Genomic DNA, 23,554 nt, shown 5'->3' with positions numbered 1-23,554 from the left:
TACTCCTGGTCACCCAAATTCTTAGCCTCATTATCAGCTGGATGTCTTTCTCAGACTCATTCCACAGAGCTAATCTCTTGCTAAGTCTTGTTTCTATCATCACAACATCTCTTCTATATGTCCTTTTCTCTCCTTGTTTGCCACCCAACCACCACCCAAATCAGGCTCTCTTCACTTCAGCCCTTCAGATTGGTCTGTGTCTTTAAATCTCTCTTCGCTCAAGTAATCTTCTTACTATGTTATTATATCATCCCCAATTCAGTACATTTCAGCGGGACCCCCTCACTTCCAAAACTAAACATAAAATCGTCTGTTTCACTTTTAAATCCCTTTACAATATGGCCCCTATCTACCTTTAGAGTTTTCTAAATACTCCTTACCCATGATCTTCTCTCTTCCATCTCTATATCTTTTCTGACCTCTGTTACCCAGATTCCCTGTCTTCCAGATTCAGTTCCATCCCTTCCTTCTGCAGGGGAGCTTTTCTTCCTTCCTCGGCTCCCCAATGATTTTGCCTTCCCTTTGAGATTACCTTCTGTTTACTTTGTATATTGAGTGCATATGTTATTTGCATATTGTCTCCTTCATTAATTTAAGGTACTTGAAGGTAGCCAATGTTTTTGCTTTTTTTGTATCTTTGGTAATTAGCACAGTGTCTGTCACACAGTAAAAACATTATAAAAGCTGGTTGACTGATTGGACACGTAAGGGACATGAGTTTCACACATTAGATCAGATACAGAAGAATGCAGGGGAAAGAGCCCTGGATTTGCAGTAAGAGGATTTTTGTTCAAATCTTTATTCTGCAATGTACTATCTTGTCGGAGACACAACTTCTCTAGGTTTCCATTCCCTTTTCTTGAAAAGGAAAAGGTTGAGTTTCTCTTTCTGATAGAGTTCAAGCATTTCACTGATTTCATGCAAGACCATCACAGGACTTTGATCTGGAAAGAACTTTACAAATCATCCCAGTCCATCCCATGCCCTCATTTTATTTTTTCCTCTTTCTTTTGAAAAAATTAAATCTTATTTTTTTCAATGAACAAGCATTTATTTTACATCTTATCTACTTCCTTTCCTTTTCTTCCAAAAACTACAAGAAAAACAAAACCTTTGTAACAAATGTTCATAATCATGCAAAACAAATTCCCATATTGGCCAAGTCCAAAAATATGTCTCATTGCACATTTAGTCCATTGCAACTGTTCTATTGTAAGAAGTGACAAAAGGATGATTTTAGACAAACTTGGGAAGAATTATATGAACATCATGATGCAGAGTGAAGTAAACAGAGCAGGAAAATATTTTATAACATAATAGCAACATGATAAAACAAACAACTTTAAAATCAACTCAGTGATTAATCATGATCCCAAAAAACCAATAAGGAATAATTTTAGATAGTGGGAACTGAGGCCCAAAAAGGCCAAAGTGACTTTCTTAAGACTATGTAGTTAGTAAGTAGCAGAGCCTAGTTTCTTCTGATTCCAAAGCTTTTAAATACATCATAATAAGGAATTTATTTGTCTAAAAAAATCATCTATATTTTTTGGTACATTCAGATGAAATAACTTTTGAAAGAACCTGGTCTCAATGCTACCTTCTATGACTCCTAAAAGTGCAGTATACTTGATTAATAAAATTATCCCTTGGAGTGACCATTAACAACTCTTTTCCTGTAGGAAACTCTGGAGGGAGCTGTGTCCAAATTTTCTAAGCCAGAATAACGACATATTGCGAAGGGAAAGAAAGTGATGCCAAAAATAATTTATGTTGACTTCAGAAGAATGAACAAAGCCATAATCTTTTTTTTTTTTTATAATTTATTAATTTTATAATTATAATTTTTTTGACAGTACATATGCATGAGTAATTATTTTTACAACATTATCCCTTGTATTCACTTTTCCAAATTTTTCCTTCCCTCCCTCTACTCCCTCCCCTAGATGACAGGCAATCCCATATATATTAAATGTGTTACAGTATAACCTAGATACAATATGTGTGTAAAACCAAATTTCTTGTTGCACAGTAAGACTTGGATTCCGAAGGTATAAGTAACCTGGGTAGAAAGACAATAGTGCAAACATTTTACACTCCTTTCCCAGTGTTTCTTCTCTGGGTGTAGCTGTTTCTGTCCATTATTAATCAACTGGAACTGAATTAGATCTTCTTTATGTTGAAGATATCCACTTCCATCAGAATACATCCTCATACAGTATCATTGTTGAAGTGTATAGTGATCTCCTGGTTCTGCTCATTTCACTCAGCATCAGTTCATGTAAGTCTCTTCAAGCCTCTCTGTATTCATCCTGCTGGTCATTTCTTACAGAACAATAATATTCCATAACATTCATATACCATAATTTACCCAACCATTCTCCAATTGATGGGCATTCATTCATTTTCCAGTTTCTAGCCACTACAAAAAGAGCTGCCACAAACATTTTGGCACATACAGGTCCCTTTCCCTTCTTTAGTGTTTCTTTGGGATATAAGCCCAGTAGTAGCACTGCTGGATCAAAGGATATGCACAGTTTGATAACTTTTTGGGCATAATTCCAGATTGCTCTCCAGAATGGCTGGATTCTTTCACAACTCCACCAACAATGTATCAGTGTCCCAGTTTTCCCACATCCCCTCCAACATTCATCATTATTTGTTTCTGTCATCTTAGCCAATCTGACAGGTGTGTAGTGGTATCTCAAAGTTGTCTTAATTTGCCTTTCTCTGATCAGTAGTGATTTGGAACACTTGTTCATATGAGTGGATATAGTTTTGATTTCCTCATCTGAAAATTCTCTGTTCATATTCTTTGACCATTTATCAATTGGAGAATGGTTTGATTTCTTATAAATTAGAGTCAGTTCTCTATATATTTTGGAAATGAGGCCTTTATCAGAACCTTTAACTGTAAAAATATTTTCCCAATTTGTTACTTCCTTTCTAATTTTGTTTGCATTAGTTTTGTTAGTACAAAAGCTTTTTTAATTTGATGTAATCAAAATCTTCTATTTTGTGATCAATAATGATCTCTAGTTTTCCTTTGGTCATAAATTCCTTCCTCCTCCACAGGTCTGAGAGGTAGACTATTCTCTGTTCCTCTAATCTATTTATGATCTCATTCTTTATGCCTAAATCATGGACCCATTTTGATCTTATCTTGGTATATATATAGTGTTAAGTGTGGGTCCACATCTAATTTCTGCCATATTGATTTCCAGTTTTCCCAACAGTTTTTTTCAAATAATGAATTCTTATCCCAAAAGTTAGTGTCTTTGGGTTTGTCAAACACTAGATTGCAAAGCCATAACCTGATGGTCCCCAAGTATTTTGAAGAGTTTACTCTCTATAAGACACTGCTAATCATAAAATAAAGTTAATTTTGAAAGAGGAAGAAATGATGTAGTTGAAATGTTTAGCTTTTCTTTAAATTTCAAATGTGATGTCTCAATTTTAAAAACAGGAAAATCTTCAGCATCAAAAAGAAACATTAACAAAACAGCATAAAGAAGCCATGGCACTTTTTAAAAAGCAGGTAATACAATAAGGAGAAAAAAACCCTCTACTTTCAAAACTTAATCTTTACTTTTTAAAGAAGGTTTTATTTACTTTCTACTCTGCATCTTCCCTAACAATAAAAGGGAAAAAATGGTATAAATATCAATGGTGACAGTTTAGGTAGTTATAATAGATTGAAACTGACTAAGAATTAGGTAGCAAAATGAATTATACAAAGGTGTTATGAATCATCTTTTCAAAATACCTAGGAGAAGTACTCCTGTGACCTGAATGATTTAAGTAATTTGCAAACTTTTGCCTTTGACTCTAGGGGTTCTGGCAATCACTCTTTCTCACATTGCTCTGGGCATATGCATAAAACAGAAAGTTGTACCAGAATTTCTAGAGTGTTGAAAAGTTAGAGGTGGTTAATGAAGTGATAGTGATGGTAAAGTTCAGGGGAGGTGATTACTACAAAGTGGACTCTCAATTGAGTAATTAGTAATAAAAAAGAATTATCAAGGAGGCAGATAACTATTTAAGAAATGAGTTTTTAAGCACTGAATGACTAAAACCTTTAATTATTTGGGATTCCAGAGTTCTAACTTCCGTGACTTTTCAAAAATCCTTTTTATTCCCTAATTATTTCCATAATTTTTCTTCCCAAGTTTACATGATATAATGTTGAGCTAGAGTCAGGAGGACTCCTCTTCCTGAATTCTGAATGGCTTCAAAAACATGTACTAGCTGTGTGATCTTGGGCAAGTCACTTAACTCTGTTTGCCTCAGTTTCTTCATCTGTAAAATGAGATGGAAAAGGAAGTGGCAAACCACCATCATTTACTTAATTGGGGCCAGGAAAAGTTGGACATGACTGAAAAATGACTAAACTCACAGGCTTAAGTTAATGTACCCTGAAGGAAGGAGGATGCTTCCTTGCAAATTTTTCCCTAAACTTATGTATTCTCTTCCTCTTTCTTTTATCCCAATCTCTACAACAAAGATATTATATACACACATCTATATATTCAAATCCTTTTTCATACACACATGCCTATTTGTGGGTATGTGTATAAAAGGGATATGGAGATATATTATTATATATATAAATATGCACATATGTATGTAGATCACATGCACACATATACCTGTAAAGCTGTATATCTATCTATCTCTATATCTTAAATTTCTAATTGAAAGAATTTGGGGAGTTGGCTAGGGATACAAGAAAGGTTTTCTTATTTAAAAATATCTCCTCCTAGAAGTGAATCAGCTAGAAATTAATTTTTTTTGTGCCAAGTTTCTAGTTTAAAATGCCACTGCTTTTATGCCGTCAAGGTTAAATATATGAATCATATCCTGTGCATGAATTCCTTCATCCCCATATCGTTCTTATTCCCAGCTGAGGGCAACCCTAATCAAGGGTTTTTTTGTTTTTTTGTTTTTTTTGACTTTGGGCTAATATAGTATGGTAGGGTTAGAAAGAACCTGGTTGGAATTGCTATAGAGAAAAGCTTTGAGCTGCCAGAAAGCAGCATAAAAATGCTGGAAAGCATAGAAGCATCTTGCTAGGAAAGTCACATAACCAAAGATTTTAGATTTGGAGGGTCCCAAAGGGATTAAGGAGTCAGATTACACAAGGGTTAGAAATTAAATGTGGGCCTTCGTCTCCAAGATCACTGGTGGGAAAAGGGAAAAAACCTTTATTTTTCAAGCCTTTCCTTCTTCATCTTCATTTCATCTTTCTAGAATTCAATTTTCTTATTTGTAAATAAAATCATTAGACTGGAGCATAATTAAGGAGTCTTTCAGTTAGAAAATGCTATGGTTTTATGAATATAATATGCATTAAATAGAAATATACATTTATTTTGTCGGTTAGAATATAATATCTAACTGGAATGTTACTAATTTTTAAATTTTTTCATTGTTTATGAAGTTGCAAACAAGAATGTGTGCTCTGGAAGAAGAAAAGGTATTTATATTCATTCTTATTAGTAATTTACAATTTAATTGAGAGTTAACTATCAAATGAAAATTATCAAATGATAGTTAAGCAAATACTGTTAATTAAATGTTAACTAAAAATATTCTATATTTATTATTGGATGTACTCTGTAATTACTTTTCCCATAAGATTTACATTTCTAAATATGGTAGACTGATGCAAACTAATTTTGATATTATCTCTATTTAAGAATATACCAACTAGAAATGGAAGGGACATGACTCAGAAATGTGCTAGATAGATGGAGGCTTCTCACTTGGGATTAATTATTTTCTTTGGTTAAAATCAGTTGTTGAATACCCATTTTAGACTTTTTAGAATTTAGAGATCTTGTGATTTTTAGCATGAAGAGTTTCTTTTAAAAAATACTCTTACTAAATGTGAATCGAAGCATAGTATTTTCACCTTTTTTGGTTGTTGTTTGTTGCTTTTTTCCTTGTGTTTTCTTCTCCTTTTGATCTGATTTTTTTTTTTTTTTTTGCACAGCATGATGTATATTAAAATATGTTTAGAAGAATTACATGTTTAACCTATATAGGATTTTTTGTTGTCATGGAAAGGGGGGGAAGGGAGAGGAGAGGGAGAAAAATTTGGAATACATGCTTTTGCAAAGGTGAATGCTAAAAACTATCTTTGTATATATTGGGAAAAATAAAATACTATTAAAATAAATATTTATAAAGTGCTTTGCAAAAAATACTTCCTGTCTTCTCATAACTGCAAGGCATTTAAAATATACTTTATAAATGACTATTTTGGGGTCCCTTACACTAAGCCTAACTCCTCTGTCTGATTGCTCTGTTGAGGTTCTCTGGGTTCTTGAAGGCATTGCCAGGTGATGAGCTTTGAAAAGTCTTTGGGTATAGTCCCTGTAGCAGATTGAGGCTCATTACCAATAGGCTAGCTACACAAGCCATAAAGCAGAGACAAATTAAAAATCTAGTAGTTGGTACTTCAGGGTTGAGAATGTTGTGTGACAGCGGGTTTAGGTGGCAAATATGAGAGGTGCCCCTTGGGAAAGCAAGCCCCAGGTTGTCCTGAAATTGTGGCGAATGGCTTGGCCACCAGATGGCGCATTGGCAGCCTTTGAATTGTCCATTCCTCTGTCCAGACCCCTTTGGCTCTTGGGGAGCTCCATTGACACTAAGCTGGTTTCTAGATTTAATAAAGGTTTATTGATATGATCTGCACTATTGCCCAGAGTAACTAAAAAGCAGAAAATCTCTCTGCTCTCTACTTGTCGAGCCCTCAACTTGTGCATTGGATTTGCCACTCCTTCTTTCCTTCCCCTTTCCTCACTCACAGCTCCCCAAGTCACAGATTTGAAAGTTGGCTCTAAATAGCCATGGGATTTATTAAAACTATCAGGCAACCCAAGCAAGCAGGAAAATGGAAGGCTGTCAGGTAGCAAGTTGCTGGATCTTTAGAGCTTGAGTTGTTTTTCTTACCTTTTCTCCCAGCTCTGGGTTGGGGGCTCAAAGGGAAAAGATTAGATACATTTTGGAACTCAAAGTAGACTTCTTCAGTTCGTATTCAGTAAACAGAGGAAGAAGAAAGGCTTGCTGTGCACTTTTGCTTGGTCTCACTGATGGCTATGTTCCTGGTAGCTGCCATTCTCATTCACTCCAGTGTGTACCTCCCTCCCTTGGGTTTCTTCTTGGTTACTGTCCCCCACTATAGTTCTGGACCCAGCTACTTGAATTCCACTTGGATGCCTAGGCTAATTGCAGTCCTTGTTCCACTCTTCTGTCATTGTATCTGCCAAGGCAATGACAGGGCTTTTAGCTACTGATAAGAAAAAATCAATATGGAATTTATGTGTTGGCTTCTCTCTCTTGTTTACCTGTATAACTAAGAAATCCTAACTGGAAATTTCCCCAAGGGCCAAGGAATATGGAAACTCTACAACTCTGAAAAAATGTGTAAACACACAGATTTCCTAAGTTAGTTGAGCCCCTAGAATCCTTAAACCCAGCTCCTTCTAGGAGGTCTCAGAAATTTCACTTGTGTAAAGGACAAAATCATATTGAAATTTTGATTAGAAATGAAACCAGTAGATCAAAGGAAGTTGCAGATAAGTGAAAGGAAAAATCAGAGTCTCCTTGGAGAGACTGACTGTTTAAAGATAATTCTGTTAACAATAATTTTCAAGCTGGATGCTTCATATACATCTCAGATTCAACATGTTTGAAACCCAACTCTTTTGTCTTTTCTTCCAAATCCACTTCTCTGCTGAACTTTCCTGTTACTTTCAAAGGCACGCCTATCTTTCTGGTTACTTATTTCATCCTTGACTCCTTACTCTTACTCGGTCCACGTGTCTAATCAATTGCCAAGTTATGTATTTCAGTACCTGCAAAAGTCCTTCCATCTCTCTTCTTTGCACTCACATAGCCAACACTCTAATTAAGACCCTTATCACTTCTCTCCTCAACTATTCATCACTCTGCCTCCAGTCTTTCTCTTCTCCAAATTATCTTTCCTACCTTTGATTTACCTAAAGTCTTTTTCTTACCACCGCTCTCCCTCTTTTAGTATATTAGGTATCTCTCCATTATCTCCAAGATCAAATATAAACCCTTCTGTTTGGCTTTAAAGCTTTTCACAACTGGGCTCCAATTTACTTTTCTATCCACCCTTATTGTATATTGGACTCCTTGACACTCATTGTGGGTTGGCCAAACTGGCCTTATTGCTGTTCTTTATATGCAGCAATTCATCTCCCATGTCCATACCTTTATTGGCTGCTCCCATTGCTTAGAATACCTAGTTTCCTTTAAGGTGTGGCTTAATCACTACTTCTAAAAGAAGCCGATCTTAATTCATTAGTATCTTCTCCCTATGCTTCATTCAAGTCACTCCACCTCCTTGCCTCATGGTTTTGTACCTTCCCCCTAAAATTACCTCTGTCTCTTTTTAGATACAAAGTATGTATACACCCACACCCCCACCCCCCCCACACAGAGTGAGATAGTACAGCTGGTGGAGTGCCAAGTCTGGAGTTGGGAAGACTTATCTTCCTGGATTCAAATCTGGCCTCAAGCACTTATGAGCTGTGTGACTCTGGGTAAGTCATTTCACCCTGGTTGCCTCATTTTTTCTCATCTATAAAATGAACCTGAGAAAGAATTGGCCAAGAATTCTAAAATCTGCCAAAAAAACCTCAAATAGGGTCATGAAGCACTCTATATGGCTGAAACATCTGAAGAACAACAAATTCTCCTGTCTTCATTGTATACTTCTTAAAGGCAGAGATAGCTTCACTTTTGTTTTTGAATCCCTAATGCTAGCAGTGTCTGGCACAAAGTAGGCATTTAATAAATGCTTATTGATTGATTTATTGAAAATAAATTACAGCTTATGCACCAACATTTATTGAAAAGAATAAAAAATAAAGAAATTCTATTAAAAACTTGATTAAATCATCCAAATTAAACTAATGTATTCATATTCCAAATCAAACAATGTACTTTGGTACTTAGTAACTTTAACAAAACAGTGATGATTAATTAAGGTTAGCATAGTAACTCTACTAATGCTTTTAGTTTTCATAGTAGCCCCCCCAAACTTTAAAATATTTTAAAATTAAAAGATATTAGAAGTACAAATAAATGTTTATTTTGTTAAATATTATGTTTTAAAGTAGGCCTTTGATTTTAGTTTTTAAGCTTTCCCTTTTTTTGTAATGATGTTTATACTTGAATATCATTTTTTTATTTAAAGGGACAACATCAACTTGCTTCAGAAATAAAAGAAAAAAATATATAACATAGCTAAATACAGTAAAGTTTGGAAGGCCAAAGCAGTGGCAGAGGGATCAAAAAAGACTTCATATAGAAGATGTTGTCTGAGCTGCATGTTCAAGAGGCACTCTATGAATACTACGAGGCAAAGGAAAAAGGAAGTGAATTCCAGGCATTTGAGATAGCTGTGTACAAAAATCATGAGGCAAGGAGATGGAGTGACTTGAATGAAGCAGAGAGAAGTCTGCTTTGCAGCATGTGGGAGAGGGAATAATGTGCAATGTGACTGGGAAGGAAGGTTGGGCCCAGGTTGTATAGGTCCTTGAAAGCTAAGGGGAGGAATTTATATTTTATTCTTGACGGAGTAGGAAGCCATTGTAGATGGCTGAGTAGAGGTACCTCATGGGTAGATTAGCACTTAAGGAAAATGACTTTGGCAGCATTATGTAGGATACATTGGAGTAGAGTGAGACGTGAGGCAGAGAAACTAGTGATGAAGCTATTGAAATAATTGAGGTGAGAGATAATGAAGACTTGACTTTAAGTAGTAGCTATGTGGGTAGAGAGAAAGGGTCAGATGTGAGAGATATTGTGGAGGTAGAAACAAGTTTTGGCAACTGACTGGATCTATGAAATGAGGAAGAATGCTTTGGATAACACTGAGATTAAGAACCTAAATTAGTGTATGAATATGTCTTACTTTCAAATTTTCACCATTTTTCTGCCCCCTCCTCCAAATTCTTTTCCCTAAGTCAATCTCTGGCCTTTACTAGTACAAATCACCTACAAAATTTCCTCCTCAATTCATCTTTTTCCTCTTTCTCTTTTACCTACAACTTTTTTTCTCACAAAAGCTAGAAATATCATGATTCTGCCATAGAGCATTGAATTTCAGAATTTAAAATAACTCTCAACTGGAGGATCATGTAGAAGTGCTTCATGAGATTGCCAGATGGCAAGAATGAAAGATAACCAATAGAAATTCCTGAATGCTCCATTGGTATCTTTAATATTAAGAAAAGGCAAAAAAGATTTCTCAGATGGTGAATACCCTCTGTGGTGAATTTATGGGAGAATGCAGACAGTTGCATAGGATGGGCAAACATAAATGTATAGAAATTTATTCTTTTGGAGGAAAATAGCCATATCACTTGGTCACTGGGCCATTTGAGAATCGGACACTCATATATTTAGAACTACTTCCTGTTATGCATCTTCGCATAATCATCAAACTGTCTATTAGGTAGGCATGTTTTGCTGATGAAAATTAGTAGCTATACTAATGCTTTTAGTTTTCTTAGCAACCCCCCCAAATTTTAAAATATTTTAAAATTAAGACACTAGAAGTACAAATAAATGTTTATTCTGTAAAATATAATGTTTTAAAGTAGGCCTTTGATTTTAAAGTTTTAAAGTTTTCCCTTTTTGTAATGATGTTTATATTTATACTTGAATATCAATTTTTATTTAAAGGGACAACATCAACTTGCTTCAGAAATAAAAGAAAAAGAAATAGAAGGACTAAAAGAAACATTGAAAGGATTACAGGTGAAGTAACTGTTAATTTCAGGCCTTTTCCCTTTATACTTCCATGTCATTTATTTTCTGACTCCTTCCCCTTCAATGGCATTTCTGATGTGGTAGGGAGTGGAGAAGTGTTTGACCTCAAAATTATGCCAGCCTCTTCCCATATTGGGGAGTTCACTTTAAATTGATTTAACCTTCTGCCCCAACTGATTTCTTGAGGGATGGGAGTAGCCTCAGATGTATGCCATTCATTCATTCTCCCACCCCCACACATATTAACCTTCTCTGATTCCAAGCTGAGCAATTTCATAGCACAAGGTGCTGCTATGCTGCCTTCTCTGTCAGAGCAGGCTTTCTACTTTCCTTGGTGCATGGAGATGTTGTGGAGTTGAGTTCTTTTGTAAGTCCTGCAGGAGGCAGGCAGGGGAAGATATACTGAGTGAGATCTGTAAGGATTAAGTTTCTCAGCTCAGGGTGTTACCTCAAACGTTCTTGGTGTCTTAGATTATGGACAAAACTGAAATTGTTTTATTTTTTGCAAATACTTCCTATTTTGTATAGATTTGAGAGATTTTGAGAATCAGCAAAAAATTGTTGGTCGCGGAAATTTGAAGTACCTTTCTTGAACATTTCTTCAATATAGTATACAGCAAAATCTCAAGGAGCCTACAACCTAATGGGGGGATGTTAAGGATCATGCCTAAATTTGAATGGGCAAGTCAGTTCTCCAAAAACCTCTACAGCTGAGAATCATAACAACCCTGAAGGAATTGTAAACCAGCCTTTATTGACACAGATATTGCTTGTGGATGGGAATGAAATAACTTGGAGGCAAGAGGGAAGAGGAGAGAGGTCAGATGCTGGAACTCTGTCTTCCCAAAAAATCAGCTGGAGTCAGGATCACTAAACGTCTTTATTCTAGATCTTTACTGTCCCCTCCAACGCCAGGTCCCGAGTTCGAGTGAGCGTGAGTTCCACTACCCAAGTTTCTTTTACTCCCCACACGTCACTTCCCCCTCTTTGTCCCACCAATCAAGTCAGCACAGAACAGCTGGGGAGGGTCAACCTTCAAATAAGTTAATAGGGAACCGTCCAATTGGCAATTAGTCTCACGTGCTTCGTTATCCAAGTGCATTGCTCAGTTCTAGCCCTTTATAGTCAGAGAATGCAACTGCCTCTCAGTCTCCTTGTATCTTTATCATCCTCTCACATGGAGAGATCCATTCTGCTGGTCAGAATGAGATCCCCAGCAACCACTAGCAGGTTGATTCCATAACAGGGGAGAAAATATGTAAATTATAGAATATAATCACAGAGGAAAAAGTAAATAGCATTTGGGGGTATGGACTGGGATAGAAAAGGCCCCTTGAAGAACATGAAATTAGAGTTGATTTTTGAAGAAAACAAGGGAAATTAAGGGTTAGGCAAGGACATTCTAGGCACAGGCAAGAGTCATTACGAGGACATACATTAATAAGTGTGAGGGACATACAGTAAATTGGCCAGTGAAGCTAGATCATGGTATGCTTAGAGTGGAGTAGAGTTTAAGAAGACTAGATTCATTTGAGTATTTTGTTTTGTGCTTTGCCTCAATGTAACTATTCCATTAAAAGAAGAGTTAACTTAATTAATATCTGCTTTCTGTTAATTGTTCCTGAAAAGATTTAGTTTTGCTGAGACTCAGACCTGTAATCCCTGCTATAGGAAGGCTTGATGTTGATGGATCACTTGAGTTTGGGAATTTTGAGCTATAGTGGGTTAATAGGATTAGGGATCTATACTATCTCCATTATCAATATGGTGAATCTCTGGGAACTGAGGGTGCCAAAGGAGAGGAGAGACCCAGTCCAGATCAGAAGAGGAGCAGGTCAAATCTTTCATAATTATCGTGGGTCCTATGAATATCTGCTTTATGAGATAGGGAGAGAAGGCGGAAGGAGGAAGAAGAAAGGGGAAGCAAAAGCTTTGTGAATGGTCTTCAAATTAATTACATAATAAAATGAAATGATCTTTCATTTCTAAAGGATTAAGGTTTTCATAGATATTGGTCAAAATTATTTTCAGTAATAACTTATTTTACTATTGTCTAACATGGAAAAATCATCATGGTATAAATATATTATGATTGCTATGCTTTGTTGAGTAAGTTAAAAATATTTGAAGGAGGATTGGAGGGAACATGATAGTTTTTTTTTTTTTGTTTGTTTGTTTTGTTTTGTTTTTTTAGCAAAAGCAACTTTTAAAACCAAAGGTAAATATAAAAAATTATAAAGATCCCAAGCATGCTTTAAATGAAGAGGTAGAAGAGGACATTCACAATACTCCTTTTATGGAGGTAGAGGCCATAGGTGGTGTATATTGCACATGTTTTCAGACTTTTTCAATAAATTATCAGTTTTGTGTATTTTTTTCCTCTTTATTTTCTTTTGTCTTTTAAAACGTACTATTGTAATATGGAATTGTTCTATGAAAAGCTACTGGGGAAAACTTTGATGATATAAAAAACTAAGACATTAATACAAATTTTTTTTAGAAGAAGAAAGTTCATAGGAAGCTATACCTGAAAGGATTTGAGATCTTCCTTATCAGTCACTTTATAGAGGATATTACTGAGTGCCAGAGAAATGATATGACTTAGTTCAGATCACACAGCTAGCAGAAAACAGGACAGGGGCTCAAGGCCAGCTCTTGTGCATCTTTCCAGGGTGTCATGAACATTACTTTGAAGGTCCTCATTGAGGAGATTTTTGAAGACTTTAGAATCAAATCTTGATAAAGGTAAAGGAATATAGTAGTGAAATTAATCTGATAATGGTGCAGAAACTTTCTCCTCCATTTAATTATATTTAGTAGTTGAATTTTTCAATTATAAGAGTAAGTTTGGAAACTTGAGGAAAATCAAGTATGGATGCCTGAGTGTTAGCTCCTCTCACTAATAACTAACTTTTTGGTACAGTCACTTGAGTTCTCTCAGCTTCAGTTTCCTTATATATAATATGAAGGTGTTGGACGAAATTATCTACAAGTTGTTTTTGTTAGACCCCCATGAATTTTACTTTGAACTATTTTAGCTGAATCAAAGTAAATTATGTATAGCAGAAACAAGAATGGGAAAAACCATAATTGACTATATTATTGAGTAGATGGAAATATTAATTTTTAACAATTTGAAGATATTTTAGAGATAGCTCTAATTAGAAAAACAGTAATTATTATAGATGTTTTCAAAGGTTTGATCTAATTTTTATTAAATATTCTTGTTTTGAAGGGTCCAATAAGCTTTCATGACTTAAGAAAAATTAAATTCCTTGATTCTCATTAAATCTTTTTCTTAAGTATTGAATTTCCTCTTTTAACTATAGTACTGGTTGATAAAGGGAGCCTGTTTGTTAATATTGCTATTTATACTCTATTCTATTAACATTCCTTTTAAAATAAATTGGTTTCTTTGGCTGTCATTCTCTTTATGTTTAATTATCTGGTTAATGTAGAGAGTATTTTAAAAGCTAAAGAAATTCCTTCACATGGTTGACCTTCTGTGCAAGAGCTGTAAGGATTTGTTTTGCCTTGTTCAATCCATGACATAGTACAGGTGATGTATAGTGTACCTCATGGTCTGCTGAACATGATCCATGGATACCACAGAGCAATAAAAGTTCGAATTTTTCCCAAGTAAGAAAAAACTTAAAGAAAGGATCTGTTAAGGATCTGATTTATATTGTCAGAGTAAAAGAAATTACTAGACAAACCCTACACCCCTTATATGTGTATCACTTAGATTCTTCTGTATTTTGTTTTTTTTTTTCCTCTCCTCCCATTTTCTCTCTTGTCACAGAATCATTTTAACCCCCATTTTCTAACCTTCCCACCATCCACGCCACAAAGCCCAAAACCCAACAACCCACAACTTGAAAAAATTATTCATTACTTAATGGACACATTTATAGAGTTCTCTCCAATAACATCTAAACAGTGCTCTTAAGTACTTAACAAACACTATACTCTAGATTGTGGGTATTACATTGAGTATGGTGAAATATTGACAACTTCCATTCAAATAATGACCCTGAGAAGTTTGCTAAATAAAACAGTATTAGAGTGGTAACCAAATTGCTGTTTGTACTACAGGATTTAGGTAAGCTACTCCTGGCTCTATCAGTGACTCATTGTCACTAATATTGGACAAATCTCTCTTTCTCTCTCTCTCTCTCTCTCTCTCTCTCTCTCTCTCTCTCTCTCTCTCTCTCTCTCTCTCTCTCTCTCTCTCTCTCTTTCTTTTTCTGGATGAAATGGTTTGAGTTGCTATGCCTCAAACATTTATTAGCTGTGGGGCTCATTTACTTTCTGCCTCAATTTCCTTTCCTGTAAAATGGAGATAACAATAGTATTGCAGGGTTGTTGTAAGGATAAAATGAGATCATATAAGTGAAGTGCTTTGAAAATATTGAATCCTTTTGTTTTAATATTGGCAAATTTCAAGTTAAATGAATAGATAAAAGGGGATCTGAAATCAATCAATCAACATTTATTAAGCACCTTCAATATTATTGAAGAAAAAATATTGTATTCTGCATTTTTGGTAAAAGCCTGCCAGAAAAATTTATTAATTAAATTATTTTAATTTTAACATTTCTGCTTAGAGAAAGAAGTCCTGACAAGCAGCGTTTCACTATGTCTTTAGAATTAGAGTAATTTAATTAATAAATTATCTCTGGAAGGCTTATGCCCACAATTGCAGATTATATAATTTTTTACTTCCACAGCATACTATGTGCCAGTCACTAAAACAGATGCTGGAAATACAAAAACAAAAATGTAATTATATGTGTCCTCAATAAGCTGACATTTGTTTGGGAGAGACAACATGATTGTACATAAGTATAAGTTAATGTTATGTGATGAGCTTTAGTAACTGAGGGAATCAAGAAAGGATTCTAGCTAAAGGTGAAGCTAAATTTTAAAGGAAACAATGGATTTTGTGAAATGACAATGAGGAGTGACTATTCCAGATATAGGACAAAGCTAACATAAAAAGGGGAGATTGGATGGATGGAATGTCATGTTTGGGGAACAGTAAGGACATTCTGACCAGACCAATGAGTGGAGAAAGGTGAAGGATGAATAACAAGGCTGAAAAGGGGAGTTGAAGTCAGGTTATAAGGAGCTTTAAAAGTCAATTAAGTAGTAGAATTTTCATTTGACTCTAAAGATAATAGGGAAACTTTGGAATTTTTTGGGTAGGGGAGTCACCTGGTCAGACATGTCTTTTTGGAAAATCACCTTAGCTGAAGTGTAGAGGATGGATTGTAGTTGGGAGAGAATGATTCAAGGTAAAGAAATTGTTCAGATTGCCATTACAATAGTAATGACCCTGAACAGGGCTTAATGGATTTATGAGTAGAGAGAAGAAGACAAATGTGATAGAGATTGTAGAATCAGAATTGATCTTATTTATCAACCGATTGAATTTGTGGAATGAAAGGGAGAATAAGAAGCTGAGGGTAACTGAGGTTTTAAACAAAAAGGCAAACTGGAAGGATATTGATGTCTTAAAAAGCAGTAGGGAATTTGGAAGAGGTGGGTTTTGGAGGAAAAGTAATGATTCCTTTTGCTCATATTGAATTTGAGAGGCCTACATTCAATTTGAAGTATCTAATAGCTATTTGGTGACATAAAATACAAGCTCAAGAGAGAAACTGGGGCTGATATAAAGATTTGGGTGTCATTGGCACAGAGATAATCAAACCCACATGACTTGATGAAGTCACCATGTGAGTATAGGGAGGACTAAAGTCTAGGGAAGAGCTTTGAGACAGACCCTCAGAAGAAGGCATGATATTGGTGAATGACTTGGCAAAGGAGACAGAGAAGACATGGTCAGAAAGGAATAATAAAGAGAAAGCAATGCCAAAAAAAAAAAAAATTCAGAGAAGAGAGACTATGTTAGATCCTTGAGAATAGTTGAGAAGGGTAAAGATTGAGAAAAGACCATTTTATTTGGTAATTAGGAAATGATTAATAATTTTGGTGAGCTAGGTGATACAGTAGATAGAGTCTAGGGCTAAAGATAGGAAGATCTGAGCCGAAATCAAGCCTCAGACACTTACTAGTGACTGGGTGAGTCACTAAATCCTGTCTGCCTCAGTTTCCTCAACTATAAAATGAGGATAATAACTACCTACCCCCCCCCCCCAGGGTTATTGCATAAAGTACTTAACACAGAGCTAGGTACATAATATGTGTTGCTTAGTCCCATTCTCTCCAACCTCCTCCCCATTTTTGTGAGAGTAATTTCAGCTAAGAATTGTGATGAAACATTAGAATGAAAAAGGTTGAGAAGTGAGAGAAGCAGCCAAGAATTCATCCTATATTACATAGTAGTGCCTCCTGTTGAAACCTAATGCCCTCTGTCAAAAAGAGAAAAGGTAAATTATGTTTCAGATATGTCAACATGGAATTTTTAGGGAATTTTTAAATGTAAAAAATTCTAATATTTATAAGGAAATAAGGTAATGAGGACAGTTCTTGAAAAAGGAGAGATTTCAGCATTGGGAAAGCAGGCTTAGCAGTACAGCTTTCGTAATGATACTGTCTGAATTCTTTCCTTATTCAAGGTTTTTGAATGTTAAGGATTTTTTTTTTCCTTGGGGGAAATTTAGCCCCCTAAATATATATTAGAAATTTATGGGAAGATAGACTTCATCTTACAGAAATTTATTTAAACTAAATGTAAAAACTAATGTACCATAATGTAAACTAAATGTAAAACTAATGTAACATTCTATATCTTAAACTTGGATTTAAGAATGAAGGAAGTATGGAAAAGAGAGTCTGGTTATAAGGGGCTTTAGAAGTCAAGTAAGTAGTAGAATTTTCATTTGACTTTAAAAGATAATAAGGAACCTTTTAAATTTATTGGGTAGGGAAGTTACCTGGTCAGACCTGTCTTTTTGGAAAATCACCTTAGCCGATGTGTGGAAGATGGTTTGTAGTTGGGAGAGAATGATTCAAGGTAAAGAAATTGCTCAGATTGCTATTGAAATAATAAAGGATAGTGATAATGAGACACTGAACAGGGCAGCATCTGTAAAATTCATGTCAAGGTTTTAGTGAACATGCAGCTCTTTTGATTTCCATGCTATGACATGGAAGCTGAAAACATTGATGAAAACTTAGAATGCCTCCAGAAGAAAAGGAATGTTAGCACTACCTATTGTACAACACATTACCTTACCAGACCTCTTCTGTAGGATCATGTTTAGTTCCAGGTGTCACATTTTAGTAAGGCATCAGCAAACCAGGATGCAATCAAATAATGATAATTAATAGGATGAGAGATCTGGAGCCCATAGAACCCAAAGATCAGTTGGAGGAACTGTAAGACTTAGTGGAAATAGGCTATTGGTCTCCAGGTATTTGAAGTACTGACATTAAGACTTATCCATAAGACAGGAGGAAGAGCAATGTATGGAAAGTTTCACAGAGGAAGATAAAGATTTGCTCTAAGGAGAAAGTTTCTAAGAATTAGGTTCCTAGTAGTGGTTATCTTAGAAATTAGTGGGTTCCTCAAACTAAAAGGTCCCAAGTACTCTTTGACTATGAGTCAGACATGTTACAAGAATAGTTTTTTTGTTCAGTTGCAGATTACAGAGGGCCCTGAGATTCTGTAATTCTGTGATCAAATCTTGCCATAAAATGAGCAATATCTGTAAAAGAAAGTATTTGAGATTGAATTTGACATATGATGTGAAAATTGGTACCTGCTGAGTTTTGTTCTTGTGATGGGGAGGTGCTTATCACAAATTGCAAAAAATTGTATAGTTGAGAGACACATTCATTTATGCCTGATACTGCAAAGATCTTTGATTTCAGAGCTATGAGAAATTGTAGCTCATCTCTAACTTAGCAAAAAAAAAAAATCATAGAGTTGCCTGATGTTCAGAAATTAAAGACTCACAGGCACACAGCTGGTAAATAACTTCCAGGAATAGAATTTAAACTTCTTGATTTCAAGGACAGTATTCAGTCCATTTAAGTCACAGTGTCTTTCAAAATGTCAATAGTATGCCTGCAGAAATATTTCTATGTATACTGTGAAGTAAGTATTCTTTTTAAAAACCAAACTTGAATGTAATACCTAGGTGTGCCTATAACAAGATATAAAGATGTGGATAAAAATAACTTTTGATTTTAGCTTTCATTTTACATATTTTAGAGGGTTTTTTTTTGTTATTTTTTTAGTGTAGTGTAGGATTTAGCAGTAATTATTGTCAGTTGGGAAGAGCTTCAAGTTAGATTTAAAATTTGAAAGATGCTCTGGAAAAGTTGTGCTGGTTTGGGAGCTAGATTTTGACCAGACCTGGCTATGAACTGTTAGGCAAAATGTACAATAATAATAACAATAAGAATGGTGGATTTATCCTGGATCTGGATCTTGGAGTAGGGAATTAGGGATCAGAATGGTAGCTTCTCCAGTCTGAGCTGCCCTTCCATTATTTTCTCTTTCTTCTCAATCACCTCTGCCCCTATAGTTTGTTATTATTTTTTCTATTCCATTTAAATACCCTCGGACCACACGTTCTCTATTCTTAAAAATGGTAATAGTTTATCAGCTAGTTAGCTTGTAGTATTACCCAGAGAAATGTGCCTCTCCAGAAGTGCAGGAAATATCAGTCACATTCTTACTTGAATATTTGATATCTAAAAAATAAATGTCATATGGAAAATGAGGGCCATAGTTTACAAAAATGCAGTTTTCATATCTGAAGGAATTTGTAAAAAGTAACTAATATAAAAATATTTTTCTTATTTTTCAAGGTTTCAAAATATTCTTTACAGAAGAAAGTAAATGAAATGGTAAGGAAATTATAGCATTGTCCATTATTTCTATTGTGGTAATAAGGGACAGTTTAATATTTCTTTCTATTAGTGTAAAATTGAGAGTTTAATACTAATAAAGTAGTTGACATTTATAAATTAGTGTCATTTTAAAGGATGAATTCATTTAAAATATCATTCCAGAAATTATTTTCTAAATTTATTTTGAGATTACTTGATATTTACCTTGTTAGAAATTTATTTTTGAATAGCTACCAAATTATTGATAGAAGTAACATTTAAAAAACACTTCATTTAATGCACTTAATATTGAGTATATATACAAAACTATATTTTAAAAAATGTTGCAGCCCTCAATTTAAAAAAAAAAAAAGATCCTTCATTTTAAAATAATGGTTTAATTAGATAATAGTTTAGCTTAGGAGTACCTCAGTGTGAAGCTGCTCTGAAAGTCAAAATTAGGAAAAGACTTTCCTTATTTATCAAATGAGGGCTTACTGTATGACCAGCATCATACTGTGTATTAAAAAATTAACATTTTCACATGAAAAAATAAGATTTTTGAGGAATATTTTGTTCATTCTCCCCTTATAATTATATATGGTAGTCTGCCTTCTGAAAACTCTATTTTTCCCCTCTAATACAGTACTCCCTTTCCATTTCCATCTGCAAAGGGCTTCTTTGCAGAAGCTTATCTTATCCAAGTCTGATTAGAGAATGGGAGGATAGCAAAATTTGTTATTGACTTAAATTTAGGTTTAGTATTAGGGAAGGGCTGGAAACATGCGAGGATGATTTCTTATGACATTAAATACAAAGCTGTACAAAGTAACTGTTGTGCCTCTTGGAAACCTATTTTTGCTGTATTGGGAAATAAAAGAGAGCTGTATAAAGATTGCTAAGCTTGATTGAGTAAAAGCTGTGAAAATTCTGCTGCTGTTCAACTGGAAAGAATAAAGATAATATTGTCAGACTATTATAAACTGTGATTTTAATTAAGAAGCCGAAAAACTAGAGTCCGGTTTAGCTTTAAGTACCATGACATTTGTACTGAAAGTCATCTTCAACGCTACAGTGGTTTTACACAAAATATGGTGAAATTGAATAATATGTCCTTTGACCTGGGAGATAAGGCTACAAGTTAAAGATCAAAGGCAACATAAAATGTGTTTTGTCTTATTTCACTTTTAAATTTTATTAAACAAATCTGTATAATTTAAAGGATGTTGAAACATTAAAAAAATCTACATAGATCTGCATCACTTTTAGGTTGCCTTTTTATGAATTGCAAACTCTTAGAAGGAACTTATTGAAATAATAGTATAGGTATAATTGCATCATTTTAACCTAAAAGAGTAAAGCAAAATATAAATTGCTAATTGAAAAATAATGTTAAAGGTATATTTCATATTTATTTTATAGCCACTCAGAACTGTAAATTTCTTAGATAATTGTTTAAAACATTAGAAATCACTTTTAAAATTGTTCTATATTCTATAACTTAAAATTTTTTATCTTCTTTTTTTGTTGTTGAATGATTCCATGATTTCATATATTATAAGGAGCTCTCTCTGCTGAAGCATTTTAGTACCTGTGCTATACTTTATGGTCTTAGAGAGTTGCCTGAGTAGTTACTAAGAGGTTAAATGACTTTCCCAGGGTCATACAGTCAGTGTCAGAGGCAGGACTTGAACCCTCTTTTATCTGTATATGATGGCAATCCCAAAATGCTCTACAGAATTCATTCCCATTTTCCAATGCTATGGCAAGCTCAGATGACTAAGACATTAACTGGAAATAAAATGCTTACCCATGACCAGTAAATCAACTTTTCAAGGCGCTAGTATATAAAGTATATAATTTGGTGCTGTGAAAGAAGTAATTTTGAAAATAATACCCTGGAGCTTTTCTCCCTGTATTTATCTCTTATGGGTAAGCATTTAACTTCTAGTGAATTTCTAAATCTTCTGGGGGTACCATTCAATCAAGTTGTAAATAACTGAATAACCTAAAAGAGAATATTAAACTATCATAGCCATTAACCTAAAATGCTCCCCTACCCCCACTAAGAATAATTCCTTCTCAGGAAAAAAATTCATTACAATCACTGTTTTAAAAATAAATTAACCAATGTTAACAAACTGTAGTGTGACAAAAGAATAGCTATTTATAATCTAAGTGATTGATTTATTAAGGTTACCAAAGGTAAAATCTTAAATATTGATTAGTGATTACTCTATTTGGGGACTATAGTGTATCATTAGTCACCTAATAGAGTTTAATAAGGGGAATGAAAACTTATTAAATCACAGTTACAGGACCTGAAATGATGTCATTCCATGATCATTTCAAGGAATTGGGAATGTTCAATCACCATAAGATAAAACTTAGCTACAGTAGATATAGGTGAAGCACTGACATTTAGAATATGAATTAGATTTATTTTGTAATACGTGAAAATTATGGATTGACAAATTTTGGAGCAGTGCCAATATTAGAGACAAGAAGAGCTGGGTTCAAGCCTCTCTGTAACATACAGGCTATGTGACTATGTTACAGCTAACTTCTCTTGCCTCCCCAGGTATTTCTCTAAGACTTCATAGCTTTTGTCATCAAGTGGAAGTGTTCCCTCTTCATTTTTTCTGTGATTATATATCTATTTATTTCAAAGAAAACGAATGATGTCTGGATTTAGAGAAAACAATTATTTTCCTTAAAATTAATTAAGTTAAATTTTGATATTGAAGCATTCAATAAAAGGATAAGTGAAATAGCTACACACTTTTACATAGTGTTTATTAAATTAAAAATATAGAAAAACAGCTTTTTTATTTTTATAAATAATACTGTCAATATGCTTATATAGATTTTTGTCTTTATGTACCATTAAGTTGTCATTACAATTTAGAATTTGCTTGATAATCATGATTCAAAGGTGTTAAAAAGAATAGATAAAAAAATTGATTAGAAAAAACATGACAATGAGATTAACCAAAGAAATTTGTACAACAGCTTGAAAAAAAGCAAATGAAAGTTCAAATTTTATTTGTGAATTTTTATCTTGGCCTCCAAAAATTAGTGACAGTAGAATTCTGTTAAGGGAAATTTATTCGAGCTTTGAATATCTTTGAATCAGGTGAGAAGGTGTACAGGTTATATTTATTTTAACTGTATATATGTAAAGCTGATTTTTAGAAATCTTTTTGTTAAGTCCTACTCTGATAAGTTATTCTTGTAGAATTGATCCTGGGTTCTCAAAGGCAATGCAAGGGGATCCTTTCTGTCACAGATTTCTTTATATGTTCTGTCTGACAACCAAATTAATAAAAACTTGCATTTATGTAAAGTCTTCAAGTTTATAATGTTTTCCTCACAATAACAGTGTGAAGGTATTAAATAATAATGCTTGACATAGATATTATTACCTTCATTTTAAGATGCTTACAAAGGTTATCATTTAATTACTATCAAATATTAAGAGCCAGGGTTTGGACCCAGATATTTTCCACTCAGATTTAGCAGCTGTTTGTAAATGCTTGTTGTTTGTGTACAGTATTTATGTACACATAATGTATTTATGATGGGAATACAACACAAACAAGACATGCTCTCAACTTATAGACAGGAAGTAGTAGGAAGATTTAAGACAAATAAGCAAGTAAATTAAGTTTAAATACAAAGTATAATATGGCAAGTTATAAAAGGAATACAAAGTAATATAGGAATTTAGAGAAAAGAGAAGTTGTTTAATTGACAGGATCAAAGAACTTGGCTTCTTAAAAGAAAGGCATTTGAACTGGGCCCTGAAGAATGGTTAGGATTTTTTTTTTTTGGGGGGGAGAGGGACATTACATGTGGAAATGGAGATAGGTATAATTTGTTTGAAATATAAGGATATAATGATAAATAAAGAAAGGAAATGTAAACTGGGGTATGC

The 23,554-nt window shown here is 34.2% G+C and overlaps 1 protein-coding gene across 2 annotated transcripts in view; it reads left to right on the top strand.

The window, feature by feature from the left end:
- The window catches only part of CCDC73 (coiled-coil domain containing 73), a 133,044-nt gene that overhangs the window by 50,184 nt on the left and 59,306 nt on the right, over positions 1–23,554 (top strand). For both annotated transcript variants that reach the window (XM_074272547.1, XM_074272548.1), the window contains exons 4-7: positions 3,467–3,538; positions 5,441–5,476; positions 10,726–10,800; positions 19,597–19,635. In XM_074272547.1, the coding sequence (XP_074128648.1) occupies positions 3,467–3,538; positions 5,441–5,476; positions 10,726–10,800; positions 19,597–19,635 (222 nt within the window). The remainder of the gene's footprint in view (positions 1–3,466; positions 3,539–5,440; positions 5,477–10,725; positions 10,801–19,596; positions 19,636–23,554) is intronic.

The sequence above is a fragment of the Sminthopsis crassicaudata genome, chromosome 6 (genome assembly GCF_048593235.1).
Source record: "Sminthopsis crassicaudata isolate SCR6 chromosome 6, ASM4859323v1, whole genome shotgun sequence".
Classification (NCBI taxonomy): domain Eukaryota; kingdom Metazoa; phylum Chordata; class Mammalia; order Dasyuromorphia; family Dasyuridae; genus Sminthopsis; species Sminthopsis crassicaudata.
Note: the sequence above shows the minus strand (reverse complement) of the source record. Positions and strands in the feature narration are given on the sequence as shown.